The following is a 15,317-nucleotide window of genomic DNA, read 5'->3' on the forward strand; positions in this document are numbered from 1 at the left end:
CCCCCCCCCCCCATGCCACTCAGGGCAGTGTTGGCTACTGCCGCCCACCTGGAGCTTGGGCGCTGGGCAGCCCACAGGTGGTGGTGACACACACTACCCGGTGTGGCAAGCAGGGGTGCCGCAGCTGCAGTTGCCACATGCAGCCCTGACAGGCGAGCCTGGACCCGCGTGGGGCCCATGCTGCCAGCGGGGCTGGGTTATAAGGTGGTGCTGGCTATGGGGCAGGAAAGAGCCGCTTTCCTCCGCATTGGGAAGGAGCCTGGAGAAAAGCTGAGTGCAGGGGGCAGGGGGAAGCGGTCCCTCCCCTGCCCCGTGGCTGGCGCTCCCTGCTGCAGCCACTTGCAGCCTGCGCGGGGCTGTGGGGCTGTCTGGAGCAGACACAGGCTGCCCCAGGTGGGCTGTGAGTGGCTGCAGTGTGGGGTGCCGGCCACTGGGTGGGGGAGGTGCCACTTCCCCCTCCCTGTGCTCAGCTTTTCCCCAAGCCACTTATCCCCAGGCTCCTTCCCTGCCTGGGGTTCTTTCCTGCCCTTCCCCCCCACCACTTCCCCCTTCCCTGCATTTCCAGCACAGGGCAGCCACATGGTCCCAGGCCAGAAGCCCCTTGCTGGGGCTTCTGGCTCAGGGGGTGGGGCTGGCAGGCCCTGCTGTTGTGGGAGCCCACCAGGGCTTCCCCTGGGTCCTAGTGCCCTTGGTTCCTGTCACTTTTGACAGGAACCAAGGGCAGAAAAATATTAATTTTTCTAAATTTTTTAGGGGCCCTGTGGGCCAGATAGAATGGCCTCATGGGCCGGATCTGTTCCGCATGCTGTATTTTGCCCACCCCTGTTTTAAACCATTACAAAAATCAAGGAGCTGGTTTGGACCATACATTGACGTTCTGCTGCAGCTGTTTGGCAGGTCTTTCATCTGGAACTGAACGTATTCTCATATTCAGCTCAGTGGACCATTGTCTACAATAGTTGTCTCAACATTAAGTCTTTCAGTGTAATATTATTATCTTTTCAAAGAGATTGCACTCATCCCTTAAGTCCTCCAGTCTCTAAGATGGTGGAACACAAACCAAGGAAAATCTCTGACTAAAGCACCTATAGTCTAGTTTACCAGGGTTGTCTGCCTTATCAGGTGAGAGGTGTATGTTAGTTTGTATTCCTGTCAGAAAATGTAGTTGTTACAAGAATACAAAAGCAGAAGCTAGTGTTCATCATTTGAAACAGTTAAAGCTAAAGATACACAAGGCTCTTACCACTTTTCCTGTGATTTAAAAATGAGGCCCACATTCTTTTTATTCAGAACATAATTCTCCTGACTTTTGCCTTGGGTAAAATATCTAAATCTCTTTACGTTGTTAGGCAAAATTTAGGTTTTTGGTTTAAGCCCTTGACTCGGGGAGGAAGAACAGAATTTAAGAATGCTTTAGTCTTCCAGGAGTTGGGGTTTGTGAGATCAGTTTGTTTCAACAGTAGCAAGATGCTAGATTCCTGATGCTAGGGGAAAGACTGATGCTATCCCATTCAGTTAATAAGATGGGTAAATAAAATTGTATCTTCTGTCTTTGCAATATATGAATATATAAACTATATAGATATATTTTCCTCCCCTCCCCCCCAACAATTACAGAATTCATGTAGCCAGGAGAGTCAAGAGACTTGGACCTGTGGTTACTTAGTAATACACTTGTTCTCCATTTTACTGAAATGACAATCTTGTCCTTCTTGTAAGTGTATCTTGCCAGAGGCCTGATGCATATATTAGTTACTTCCATAACCAAAGTAGGTCAAAACCATGACCTGGAACTTGAGGGGGGAGGGTATTTTGGAAAAAAGTGTCAGCTAGTTTTTCAGAGTATTCAATTCAGGAAAAAAGTTTTATATTCAAGGCATACTATACTTAATATGTCTTTTTAAACTGAATATTCTAAATATAGCCTTAGTTCAACAAACAGCAGTATCAATCAACCTTTTCTGTGTTTTCTTTTTGGTGGCTTTCTCCAAAGGCTGTGTCCCAGTGAAAGATGTCAGGAATCTTCTCTGCCCTCTGGGGGAAAATGTGAATACTAACCATTGTGTTTCCATGTTTATGAACCAAAGCTTAGTTATATAATAGAAACTTTTAACGGCTTTTTGGAAGCTAAACTCATTTGAATCAGTTTATAACACTGTACAAAAAGAAGCAGTAGGTTGGTAAACTGAACGTTTTGTCAAGTAGAAACCCCGCTCCTCCCTACCTCCCTAGTCTCTAACAGAATGGCACCGTGAACATTAGAGCCATTCCTTTAAAGTTACTTCACTTTTCTGCATGAAATAGGATGGAGCACAGTACCTTTTTTTGTCTGAATTCTTCTTGCTTTACAAAAGTTGAAATGGCATTATCTGTAAGTCTATCAGGCATTCTGATTTGAACATAACAAGGCCTTGCAGAGATGTGAATATAAGGTTTAAAAACTTGACCTTTATTAGGACTGTAGAATGTTTTTTTTAAAAAAAGCAAGTTCTCTTGAGGTCTGGGCAGCAATTGTAAGTTCTTGTGAAAAGACTGAAAAGGTGTTCCATCTGGTGCAGCAGTATCAAATGTATGGCCTGTGGGGCAGATTCAGCCTGCAGAACTGTTCCATCTGGCAGGTTATTGGATGTTGGGGGGGCCTGCCCCAGAACTTAGGGTCCCTGGACCCTGATAGACATGGCAGGCCTCTCTAGATGTGCGTCACTACCTAAATATGGGTCCATGCTGCCATGTACCTCCTCCCATGTGCTGCTCTGAATGCAACTCCATGCTGCTTCTCAAATGTGCTTCCCAGCCCCAGACTTGAAGCAGTTGCTGCTGACCCTGTGGATCTGGTGCTGAAGGAGCCCGTATGGTCCTGATATGACCTTTAGGGCCCAGGGTGAGTTTGACACCCAGATCTAGTGTAAAAGATCACTTAAAGTCTGTGATTTCCGAAGTTGTGTTTTAAAAAATGGTCCAATGTAAGTTGGTTTACAAACCAAGTTAGCTAAATTGGGATGCAGGTAAGGCAAATGACATCATAGTCCAAATTGATGGAAGGCACTGAAACAAATTCAGTTCATGATAAATTAATGAGTATAATATTCTTAAACCACACATCTGCAAAGGGTGGTTGTGCCTTTTTAATTATATTAGTTTCTAATGTTTATAGAGAAGGTCACAAATAGAGCCTCCTATAAAGAAATGAGAAAAGCAGTGATTTGAGCACATCTCAGTTCTTTCCCAAAATACTACAATGTGTATGTCTTTTCAACTGTGTTTAATTTTCTTCTCACAATAGGGAATATCTTAGTCTGAATTTTTCCCTCCCTTTGTTAATAGGTGTTACTTAATTATGAACTTAAGCATTGAAGGCTATTTAGTGGGCTTCTGGCAAAGTACCTGGCTATTGGCTATTTATACATAATGGGTGTATCTACACAAGACGTTTACTGCACATTGGCCTAATAACACTGTGCAGTAGCATGGTGGTTAAAAACTGTACTAAAAGGCTACTGTGCAGTATTATTAAGCTAATGTGCAGTAAACATCACAGACAAAAACATGTGCAGTGCTAGTACTTTATTAAGCAAATATTCAACTAAATGTGTAGTATCTAAGGCACATTTAATGAACATGTAGACATGCCCAATGTGGATGTATACAATTGAGGCGTCTCCCTGAGTATCTGTAAACATGTTTAACTCCAGGTGGTCAACTTCAGACTGACTCCCTGTTTATAAAAAAACTTTATAGTTGGAATAAAATTGTCCTTTTTTAGAGAGAGACTGTCAAGTCTGAAAAATACTTTTTAAAGGGACTTTTCAAGAACTTTGCTGATTAGAGCCTTTTGTCAACTAAAAGAACCGTTCTGTTTTCTTGCTTATGTCAAAAATGGCTTGGTGTACACAATACAAACTGCACATCTCTTAATTAGCTTTGAGTAGTTTTTGGCCTGTTTGGTTTTTTAAAAAAATGTTTGGGATGGAGCTGAGAGAGTTGGGGAAGAAGGGTTAGGCTAGGTGAAAAGGGAGTCTCATAACATCTGTCTGAGCAGTTTCCTACTTGTAGACTTCATTTTGCCAGTAATTTTAATCTTTGGTGCTTGATTGAAGATTTCATTTTTCAAACAAAAAATTCAAGCTAAGATTGAAAATTGAGAATTTGAGTTGGAAATTAAGTAAAATCTTTTGTATTTTACTAGTGTGTAAATTAGTGATCAGCTGAGTGATGGTTTTGGCTCTAAATTGTAATAGTGATAAGCTTAAAAAGGTTTTAAAGCTGTACTATCTTTAAAGTTATTCTGATCATACTTTTTTAGTGGAAATATGTATTGACTGATGCTGACATTTTAAGTAAACTGAAAAAAAATAAACCTGTTTGAGGGTTTTACATGATTTTATTTTAAAACATTATGTGCTCATTAATGTTGAACTCTCTTTCCATTGGTGACTAGAAGAGAAACAAAATCTCTGTGACCCTCCTCCAGATAGTACCGTATTTACCTGAATCTGAAATAACTTGAATTTTAAGATGACCTACCAATAATTTGATTCTCTGTGTGGAAAATTAGAAATTTCTTATAATTTTCCATGTATAGAACCTAATTGGTGGGGAGAGGGGGTGTCTTTAAATTCATCTCCATCCTGTCCCCTCCCCATCTCCAGTGCCTCAACCTGCTTTCCCACTGCCTGTGGGATTACAGCCCCTCCCCACCAACCTCCTTGCTGCCTTATCTTGGGTTTGAGGAAATATGATAATTTTGTTTTGTGACTGGGATTTGATTCATCTTATTGCAGATCCCCAGAATCACTCCTGTGATTCTGAGTGATTTTTCGGGATCTATGATTAAAACTTGTCAGATCTGAGTCCCATATCTGCCCGGGACATACCCACCAAGGTGGAGGGAGCTGGGGATACTGAAGCTCTCTGATCCTCAGCTATTGGTGCTGTGCACCTTGAAACGTAGGGCTTGTGTATCTGGCTGCATGGGCACTGTGGATCTGGGGGTTGTAGAGGGAGTTTGCATCTACAGTTACAGCTTTAAATGCCCTTGTGTGTGGGGACTGATGTGTGCCCCTGCGCAGCCCCCTGCCCTACCACCGCACCCCCCGCCCCATGCCAGTAAGTTTAAAGCTCTGCTCTGCAACTGGTTTGCCATTTTTATTGAGGTATAGCTTGCCTGAACACTTGGCATGTTACAAAAAAATGTCAAGACCTGTACTTTGAACCCACAAAAAAGTAATGTGTGAAGGGGACCTGTTTGAAAGTTTCTGTTCCAGAGCTAAATATTAGTTTAGTTTTGCTTAACCTCAGCAATGGATTTGACTGACTGAAATAATCGCAGCCTGAAATAAAATTCTTACAATAATGACACCCTTTTAACTTGTGGATCACTTCAGGAAATGGAAGTGGAACAGCCCCCTGTTCAAGAAGGAAAGCGACATGTTTCTGATAACAGAAAGTCAAGATCTAGATCTGCTTCAAGGTAAACTTTTTTTGTCAGCAAAATTGTGTGTGGTTGTCAGCTTAAGAACCTTGGGACCTAGAGGACAGCTTGAGGTTCAGGGAATGCAAACCTCTGCTTTGTCTTTGTTGCTTGAAACAAGTTGCTTAAGTCGTCTTATGGAACGCCGCCACCACTACCACCACCCTAGGTGTCTCGGTTCCTCCTAATTTCTACATGCAAAACCCCCGTTCAGCTGCTGCTGAGGAGATGCCTAAAGACTATATGTGGGTGCTGAAGTTTTCATCATGAAAACAACTAAGGAGGCCCAGAGGTACTGCAATAATGACAGAGCTCCACATCTGTCATATCAAAAGTCTGTTTATTATTTAGGAACTGTTCCTGCCCTAGCATTGTCCAGTGGGCTTGATTGACCCATATTCTCATGGCAGGCTTAGCAGATCAAGCTGTGTGCAAAACACTGGGGAAAAAAGTGGTGGTGATGAGACGGTGTTTATCAACCACATCTCCCATGTCCAGGGTAGTCCCCCAGCCATTGCACTGTAGGTTTTTTGTGGGCACTGTTGAACTTGTTTCACTTGGCATGGAACAGTTAGATTCCACAGGGCAAGTGAGTGAGTGTTCATTTATAGAGGTGTGTGGCACTTCAGTTCTGGGGCAGCTCCCCATATTATAAAGGGATTTCAGTTTCTACCTTTAGAGGAGCCAGGGCATCCTCTAGAGCAGGGGTTGGCAACCACTGGCACATGTGCCATTAGTGGCATGTGGAGACATTTTTCCTGGCACGCAAAGAAATTGGGGGTTTTTGGTTTGTTTTTTTTTTAAAGTTGCTGCTCTGGGCTCTCCTGTGCAGCCACAAATTCCAGCGCTGCGGCAGACACTGGGGCAGAGCCAGAAGAACGCAGGCAGGGCAGCTGTCTGTGCACTACTGCCCCCACCCCATGCTCCCAGGCTGCACCCTCCAGCCCGGCTGGCCCCTGGAGGGAGCTGCCCAGGCAGGCAGATGCCCTGTCCCACCTGGAGCAGCACTGAGATGCTGAGTGCTGGGGCTGGGTGGTTGGGATGGTTTGGGGGGAGGTGCCGTGGGCAAGCCAGCTTGGTTGGGCCCTTAGGAAGGTGGGGGCTGGGTGGGAAGTGGGGGGCTGCCCTGGGGCTCTGCAGGCTCGAGCTGTGGTGGGTGGGCAGGCAGGGGTGCCCAGCAGCACCCGTGGTGGGGCCTGGGCAGCCCGCGCAGCTCCGTGGGGATGGGCTGCAGCACCCCTGCACACGTGGGGATGCTGCCTGGCTGGGGCAGGACACTGGGCTCGGGGGACTTCCGTCTCCCGGATTGGCCTCCCTGCATGCTGGGCACATTGCAGGCAGGGCAGAGCTGTCCCCAGTGCAGGGGCCTGGCCGCAGGAGCCCCCTGGAGCCTGGGAACAGCCACCGCAGCTGCCTTGGTCTGCCTGGGTCCCGGCCTTGCCCACCCACAGCTCCCCTCAAGGGGCCAGCACTAGGGCAGGCACTGCACAGAGCTGCTGTGCTGCAGGCTTCTGGCTGGCTCAGCCCTGAGCACTGGCTGCAGCGGCTGTTCCTAGAACCCGGGGAACAGCCTGTGGCTGCAGCTCCCACTTTCACTGTACCCGGCGCACACAGACTAAGCAGGAACCCCCTGAGTCCAGCCTCCTGTCCCAACCAGGCAACGTCCCTTTGTGGGCAGGGTGTCTGTGCCCCATCCCTGCGGAGCTGCACAGGCTGGCTGGGCCCCACCTCTGGTGCTGCTGGGCCCCCTGCTGTAGCCCGAGTAGTGGAGCCCTGGGGCAGCCCCTGATCCTCACCTGACACCAGCTTTTTTTTTTCCAGTAAATAATTAAAAAAAAAAAAAAAAAAGCAACATTAATGATTATTAATAGTATTAAATATGCAGTGTATCCTGCCATGTACCCACTCTGCCCCAGTTTTTTGTTTTTGTGGCATGGTGGCACTCTGGCACCTTACAAGGTAGACATTGTGGTTTTTTCGGCACTCCGGCCAAAAAACATTGCCTACCCCTGCTCTAGAGTGTTTGTCTGTAGGACCATGATGGTATATAACAAATAGTGTATGTAGACAAAACTTATCATGTGGCTTAAATGTTTTTGTTTAAAACTAGATCGCCCAAGAGAAGACGATCAAGATCTGGATCTCGGTCTCGACGGTCACGTCATCGTCGTTCTCGCTCCCGATCTCGGGATAGGCGCCGGCACTCGCCAAAGTCTCGATCTCAGGAGAGACGTGAACGAGAGAGGGAGAGAGAACGCAGATCAAAAGGCCTTCCTCAAATCAAGCCAGAAACTGTTAGTGGTGAGTTCTCACAATTCAATTTACTTCTGTAACAAAGACAGCAAATTTGTTCTTATGCTGCTTCTCAGATTCTCAGTCTTCCTGTTCACAGGTTCATTTTGTGCAAAATGTCAGGACTTCTTTTTTTTTTTAAACTTTTTACAGATCTAGTTTTTGAGTTTGAAGAAATTGCACTTTCAGAAAAATATTGCAACTAATAAAACAGCTAAAAATTCAAATGTGGAACTAAGCTTCTAGGGTGCCTGTACATGAGCCAGGTGGCTTCTCCAACACACTGTAATTACAGCATATCGGAGCAGACTTGAGTAAATGAGTCTGCTGGAGCATGGTAATTACTGTGTTCCAGCTAGCCTCCATGTCTTGTTTATCAGCATTCCCGTGCTTCTAAATGACAGCAGGGGCACTTTAAAGCTCATTCGATCTTTAGATAAAGCACCCCGACTGCCGTTTAGAAGTGCAGAGATGCTGATACACAAGACGCTCCAGCTGCTTTAATTAAGGCTCGGATCTTGGATCTCGGAGTCACTGTAATTAAAGTACCCACCCCTGGAGCACATGTAAAAATGCCCCTAAAATCTAATGAGATAAAGTGTATGATAGTTGAAGAACTGCTTTGGGGCATTATCTGTGGACCCAAGTTTTTTGCATTTAATAAAGTCTGTTCCATGCAGCTTCTGCTCAGCGTGACAAAGAATGGGGCTGCTATTTTACTTTTTCTGGACTAGTTTGAAGTAACATAAGGAAATGTGCCCACTAATCTATGCCCTCCCAAGAAAAGATGTTCAGTAAACAGGGAAATTGCTTAATGCATCAGTAACCTGTGTTTTTTGTATTCCTTAATGAACAAGCATCCTCTGAATGCACACTTAGTGTGCACAGATGAGGTTAGGTAGGAAGTGCTGCCTCATCTGCTCTGTTCATTCTGACTGTGGTCATGTGTAGATATACAATCTGCAGAATTAGGCATGCATTCTTCATTTTGAGGAAATGTAAGCTTTTTTTTCCCCTCAAATGCCTAATATAACTTGTCGGTGTAGTGTAAGGGTTTGTATTTTCCAGTTCTCCAATGTTTGTTTATTTTGCTTCAATTGGTTCGTTGAGGGATGGCACTTTTAAGCAGCTCATGTCTTGCCTGATTCTAATCCTATCCTTGATACGTCTGTCTACTACCTTGAGGGTTATTTTCCATCTAGTGCTTGTGTTGATCTTCCACTCACTGAACCCAGAAAGACAGCCACTGAACACTTGCTTTAGGTTTCCTGGTTAAGGAAACCAAGAAATTCAAGCTCTTTGACTTGGTCAAGATAAAGGGTCTTGGATCTGTGCAAGATTATAAATGACCTGTAAGCTGTTTCAGCAGTTATGTAATTATCTTAATTCTGTGAGAAGGGAATTTGTGTCTAAGTTAGCACTGTAGTCAAGATTCATAATGGAAGATTTATGTGAAATTTGATATCCATGCAAAATGTGTTGGATGTATTTCAGGAAATGCTCATGCCAGGGATCCTCAGTGCTGGAAAATTTCAGCTCATGCTGACTCCTTAGTGCTGAGGGGCAGTCCTGCTTGGCTTGACAAAAGTTCATGTCCCATTTTTCAGGGGTGTTGGTTGTAGCCGTGTTGGTCTAAGGACATAGGTAGTCTGCTGATGCCTCATTTTGGCATTAATGATGGACCATTACCCAGTTTATCTGCACAGGTAGGTTGGCCTAGGATTTTAGATTGTTTGAGATCTGTCTTCAAATGAAAAATGGAATTCTGAAGGCAGAAATATCAGACTTGAGGATCAGAGTGGGATGTAGGGTAGTATGCACCAGGGACTGCAGTTATGTCTTCTAAAGTCTACGGGTGTGTCTGTCTCTCCTGGCTTCTGCAGTGCCTCAGATAAAGACTGGTTTTTCTAGGGAGAAGCTGGGATTTACCTCTCCTGCACTGCTGCATGATCCCCCACCATGAAGACTATTAGAAATCCTTTCTTTGATCCAAATGAAAGGTTAAGTCCCCTCCTTGTGCTAAGGATTGTCTGGATTTACCTTGGTGCCTTTTGCCATGGGAATTTTTGAGGCCCGTCTGGATTAAAGTCTCCTAAACCACAACAGGATAGTTTAGCTTATTCTGAGGCTAACATGGAGTTAGTGTATTGCATTCTGTTTTCCAGTTCCTTTTGTACTTGGATAATGTCACCTTATTGGAGTATTGCTGTGCCTTGGGGTTCATCTGCTTCTCTCTAGTCATGTGATGTTCTCTCATAGTCTTTGCCTCTTTCAGTTGAGCCAGCCTGCTTCTGTTTTCTGTTCAGTAGTCTGAATCTGAATGAGAGATTTGTGAAGGGATGTGGGAACCAGCAACGCTGCACTCTTGTGACCTTGATTCTGTCTACATTTCTAGATGAATTATAGGAAGGTTTTTCCCTAAGTCCTCCTTGAGCATGTGAAGGAATTCCTAGAGTCAGACAAAACAAGACCATTATTATAATGCTACTCCAGGACCAAGACTCTTTCTTTGACATGTATCTGGCAGCAGCTAAAGGATTTCTTGAACAGCGGAGACTTTTGGGTGACACTCGGTGCCACTAACAGAAGGATAACTGATCTTGCCAAGCACCTCAACAGAGGTTTAAATACTACTTTGCCAACACCTTGCTTGATTAATTCGTCATTTTTACTGCCACTGAGATCTGGGGCTAACTGCTTGGGACCTGCCAAAGGAGAAGGGAAAACAGAAGCTAAGGACCTATGAAGGGTGGCTGTGGGAGCTGGTATATTGAAGTATCTTCAATCTAAAAAATTACTTGAGTTGTAAAACTCCTTAGGTATGTTCCTTGCCTGCTTCTCTCTGAGCAGTATACTCAATATATATCTTCATCTCTGAAGCATAGAAGGGAACAGTATCAGGAATATCACAGAGAAAAAAAACAAAAATGTCATTCACTTTTACTGGATTGTCCTGGCTACAGGCAAGACCATTCTAATGTTGCACCTGGTGCCACAACTAAGTTAGGTACCAGCTTCTTCCATTCTTACTGTCTCTTCCTTTACAGCCTGCTGCACTGGACTGCAATGGAAATCTATAGCAATAGCATCATTGTTGCTTTAGTGTTTATCCATCACATCAGGCAGATCCATAGGTCTATGCTGATAGAGTGTAAGGGGATTGTTTCCCTTATTATGTTAAATTGCAAAGCTCATGAACGTCAGAAATCCCAGATAAGTATTTGCAAATTTGAAGTCTGTATATATGTATTCTAATAGTGGTTAAAATAGTGACTATTGTAAAGGGCACAAGTGAAACCCTGAGTTCATCTCTAGAAGGAAGGAAAAAAGGAAATAGCTTTTAGATAGTTCTGAAAGATTCGTGTTGTTTTGTATCCTCTTCAAGCGGAGGAAAAATCTTTAGTTATCTGTAATGACCTTTCCTACCACAAGAATTGCATTTAAAAGTACAAGTAGTAAAATGTCAAACTTTTAAAATTAAAATTTAAAAGGTATATTTTTTTAATTCTAGTTTGTAGTACTACACTTTGGGTAGGACAACTGGACAAAAGAACAACTCAGCAAGATGTTGGAAGTCTTTTGGAGGAGTTTGGCCCAATTGAATCTATAAATGTGAGTATAAATAGCAAAAAAAAAAAAAAAAAAAAACCAAGCAGAAGTCTTATGTTTTAGTTGCAAAGAGGCTTTTTCCACCCATTTATTTAAAATGTTATTTTTAGTATTCAAAAGCAAGGTCAGCATTTGCCTCTTTCTCTTATTTACATCACTTTCTAATTAAGTAAAACAGTTCTATGGAAAATACAGAGCAGTTGCCACAACGTGTACAGGTTTCCCTTGCTTTATGCTGTACATGTATTCCTGGAAAATGGCACACAACTTGAATTTGCATAAAGAGAGCCCACTTTACAATGTAACAAATAAGGATGCATTCCAAGACTTGACTGTACTGACCCCCAGACCCATTTCTACCACATTTCTGGCCCCTCACCAGCTTCTGCACAGTTCAAAATCTCCAGTTTTTTCTCCAGTGTTAGTGAAGTTCTCTTGCTCTTCATTGATGGACCAGGGAGAGGGGTAGGAAATAAGCTAGCAGGACGCTTAGAAGCCATAATGGGGATGGCAGCTATAGAAACATGCGTCACAGACAGCAAGCGAGGAGCACAGTTCCACACAGGAGACTATATTTTGGTGTGCATCACTCCCACATAAGAGTGAATTTACCTTGCATATAATGAATTTTTGGTATAAAAAGGGTCATCGCATAAGAGTGAATTCGCACGTACAGAACCCGCATAAAGTGAGAGAAAGCTGTGCTTGTGTTCTAAAAGCAGCATTACTTTTGGGCTTAACTCCAGGGTAGTTACCCCTGTTCCAGTTGCTTGGCTAATGGGCTAAGGAGACGCATAATATGCGTCAGACAGATTCTGTCCTCCATTTGCCTGGCCCATATTAGTTATATGGAGACCCTTGATTGTAGAAATTGTTTGTGTGAACACCCTACTCCTGTGTTTTCCTTCCTACTATGTTTAAGCGTATGGCAGTATCCATGACGGTGTTGCTGCATTGATTTTTTTTTTAAATGGAAATAGTGTTTATAGTAGTAGTAAACTTTTTCTTTAAAAATACATAATTTTTTAAAAATCCATAACACATGGCACCTGTTTTCTTCTGTCTACTGAAATTTATCAAATTTAGAGGAACCATTCTTCTTCAGATATATTGGAAATTGTTACGCAAAGGAAAGTGAAAATGGAAGTTAGTTGGGAATTAAGTTTTGGGAAGACCGAGGCAAGAAGTGTTAATGTATTAGTAGCAAGCTTCCTTTAACAGTCAGCATCCTTTCTTCATGTGGAATGTAAACACATTTACATTCATAAAAGGGTACTACTATGCATTAGCTTGCTTATGCCCTCTTATTCACCCATAGTACTTCTTGTAATGTAAGACTGATGTTAAAGCATGCAACAAATGAAATGTGTGCTATTGTTTGCTTTGTTCTGTCAGTGCAGAAGCTTAAGTAATGTTATGTTTGTGATTGTGACAGATGATACCACCTAGAGGATGTGCCTATATTGTAATGGTTCACAGACAAGATGCTTATCGTGCCCTACAAAAATTGAGCCGAGGCAACTTCAAAGTCAATCAGAAATCTATAAAGGTATCACTTTTGAAAAGAATTTTGAAATTGATTCAATTCTAAAATTTACAATCTTTATTTTATATTTTACCTGTTAAACTGTTAAATACAGTATTAGGTATCTTTTAGATGAATGACATAATTATTTTGGTTGTTGGTGAGTAAACTTCAGCTAAATAATGAATTTGGATCCATTCCCTTTTAAGGATTTCTCTCACATTGACAAAAAAGATGCCTTTTTGAAACTCTCTTTAAAATAGTTAAAAAAGACTGTGTGTATAATTAAAAAAAAAAAAAAAAAGTTTACAAGGAAAAAAACCCAACAAGATTGAATTTAGTTGAATGGGAAACCTGTAGAGAACACAGGACTAAATAAAGTTACATTCTTCCTTTTGATCATCTTAACAGGGCTGTTTCCTTGAGAGAGACAATTGACTTCAGTTAACTAGTTATCAAGCTAACTACTCAGGGCATGCCTACATGTGTAAATGCTGCAGAGTGGGTTTACTCTAGATTCTAGAGTAAATTATGCTAGTGTAAACCCACCCCAGGCAGGTGTCTAAATGTGCAGGGATGTGGGAGCAGATCTGCTCTTGGCAATAGTCTGCTCCTGGCCCTCTGCAGCAGCTAGGGGGAGCTCCCTGCTAGCCCAGGGGCTGGCAGGGAACATGGGCCGGGGGACAGCTGTCTCCTGGTGGGGGCTGAGAGATTGCTCCCTGCTTCTGGTGGGGCTGTCTGCTGCTGGGGAGGGCTCTGCCACCAGAGCCTGGACAGGAACAATATCCCCCTTGGCAGCAGGGAGCTCCTGGCCCTGGCTCCCCGATTGGGGCCCCAAGGCACTTAGAGCCACAGGGGAGGGGCAGGTCCCAGCCCCAATCTGTCAGTGGGGCAGCTGGCAGCAAGCTCTCGGCTGGATGGCAGTCACAGTAAGGGAGCAGGGCCTGGGAACTCCCTGTTGCTGGGGCTCAAGGACATTTTCCCTGCCTGGGCTCTAGTACCTTTAGCAGTGGGCAGGGAGCAATCTCCTGGCCCCTGCTGACTGGGAGCAAATTTACTCCTGGTTGGCTATCTACATGTGCCATATGGTATAGTAAGTAATTGTGAGTAAATTTGCTACTTGTATTTACAGGTAGCAAACTTACTCACGATTAGAGCAAATTACTATGCAGCTTCTGCTGGTCAGTAGGTATCTAGTTGAGGTAATACTTACAAACATTTAATGCTCTTTCTTTGCTTTTAGGGGGGTTTACCCTGTTGTACATAAATAAGCCTTTCAAAACTCTAAGGCAGTTAGTAGGTTGTGGGAGCATCTTTTGCCAAATTTATATAAGAATTCGATCTGAAGTCCTGGTTAAATTCCACTTCAGATAACTGTATTCTTAAGTAATTATGATTTCTCTAAATTTTTAATTGGGTTTCAGTTGTCTGCGGTATCTTTTGATTCATGATATCAAGCTTGTATTGTGATGCTGAATGCTACTCAACTTAGAGAGGAGTTAGTCCTGAGCAAACTTAAAATACAAACTATTCATTAACTATCCATTTCTTTTTCTTTAAGATCGCATGGGCTTTAAATAAAGGAATTAAACCAGATTATAAACAGTATTGGGATGTAGAATTAGGTGTTACCTATATTCCCTGGGACAAAGTTAAGCCTGAAGATCTTGAAAGTTTCTGTGAAGGAGGAGTGTTGGATAATGAAACGCTTAGTCCAGGTAAAATATAACCTGATTTTAAAAGTCTTCAAATGAATTCTTGGGTTTATATATCTCAGTAGACCTGTGAATGGCATTTTTTCATAAATGTCTTTATTATGGCTTCCGTATTAGTTTTAACATTATTTTGGTAATATTTTTGTATTTGATTTTAACTAAGATGTACCCACATATTTCTATAAATGTGCGCTATAAATACACATTTGTTTTTATGTATAATAAGAAAATGATAATTTACGGTAAGCCACACAAGGTCAGTTGCTTAATTATTACGGCTTTCAAACTAATTATGACAGCATTATTAGCAAAAGTATGTTGTATTAAGTACACACTTAAAAAATTTTTTTTGGCAGTTTCTTACCTAAAAAAAAAAAAAAAAAAAAAAAAGGATCCTCTCTGAACCAATAGTTCTAGAGTTTTGCATTTCTTGTATTAAATACAAGACATTTTAAATTTGAAAGTTACTTTCTTGGTTTGTGAGCTAGTAATTAGGACATTAGGACTTTTTTTTAACCTTCTGCCATTGTGTGTGGTTAACAGCAGTGGCTCAACAATGCTAGTTCAATGTTGTTTAGTCCAGTTAGCCGTTATGGATATACAAAAACAAATAGTGAATATATGAATGCCTGGGTTTATCTTTGTGCAGTTTTTTTCCTGACCTCTTGTATTTTTTTTTTCTTCCTGCTTTTCTTCTCCTTAATTG

At 42.7% G+C, this 15,317-nt stretch overlaps 1 protein-coding gene across 1 annotated transcript in view; it reads left to right on the top strand.

Annotated features, from left to right (window-relative positions):
- Window positions 1-15,317, top strand: part of SCAF4 (SR-related CTD associated factor 4) — a 61,768-nt gene that overhangs the window by 25,756 nt on the left and 20,695 nt on the right. The window contains exons 10-14 of the mRNA XM_019524241.1: window positions 5,385-5,470; window positions 7,581-7,771; window positions 11,274-11,374; window positions 12,807-12,920; window positions 14,458-14,614. Of these exons, the coding sequence (XP_019379786.1) occupies window positions 5,385-5,470; window positions 7,581-7,771; window positions 11,274-11,374; window positions 12,807-12,920; window positions 14,458-14,614 (649 nt within the window). The remainder of the gene's footprint in view (window positions 1-5,384; window positions 5,471-7,580; window positions 7,772-11,273; window positions 11,375-12,806; window positions 12,921-14,457; window positions 14,615-15,317) is intronic.

Source organism: Gavialis gangeticus, unplaced genomic scaffold (assembly GCF_001723915.1).
Source record: "Gavialis gangeticus isolate Ggan-Ray unplaced genomic scaffold, GavGan_comp1, whole genome shotgun sequence".
NCBI lineage: Eukaryota > Metazoa > Chordata > Crocodylia > Gavialidae > Gavialis > Gavialis gangeticus.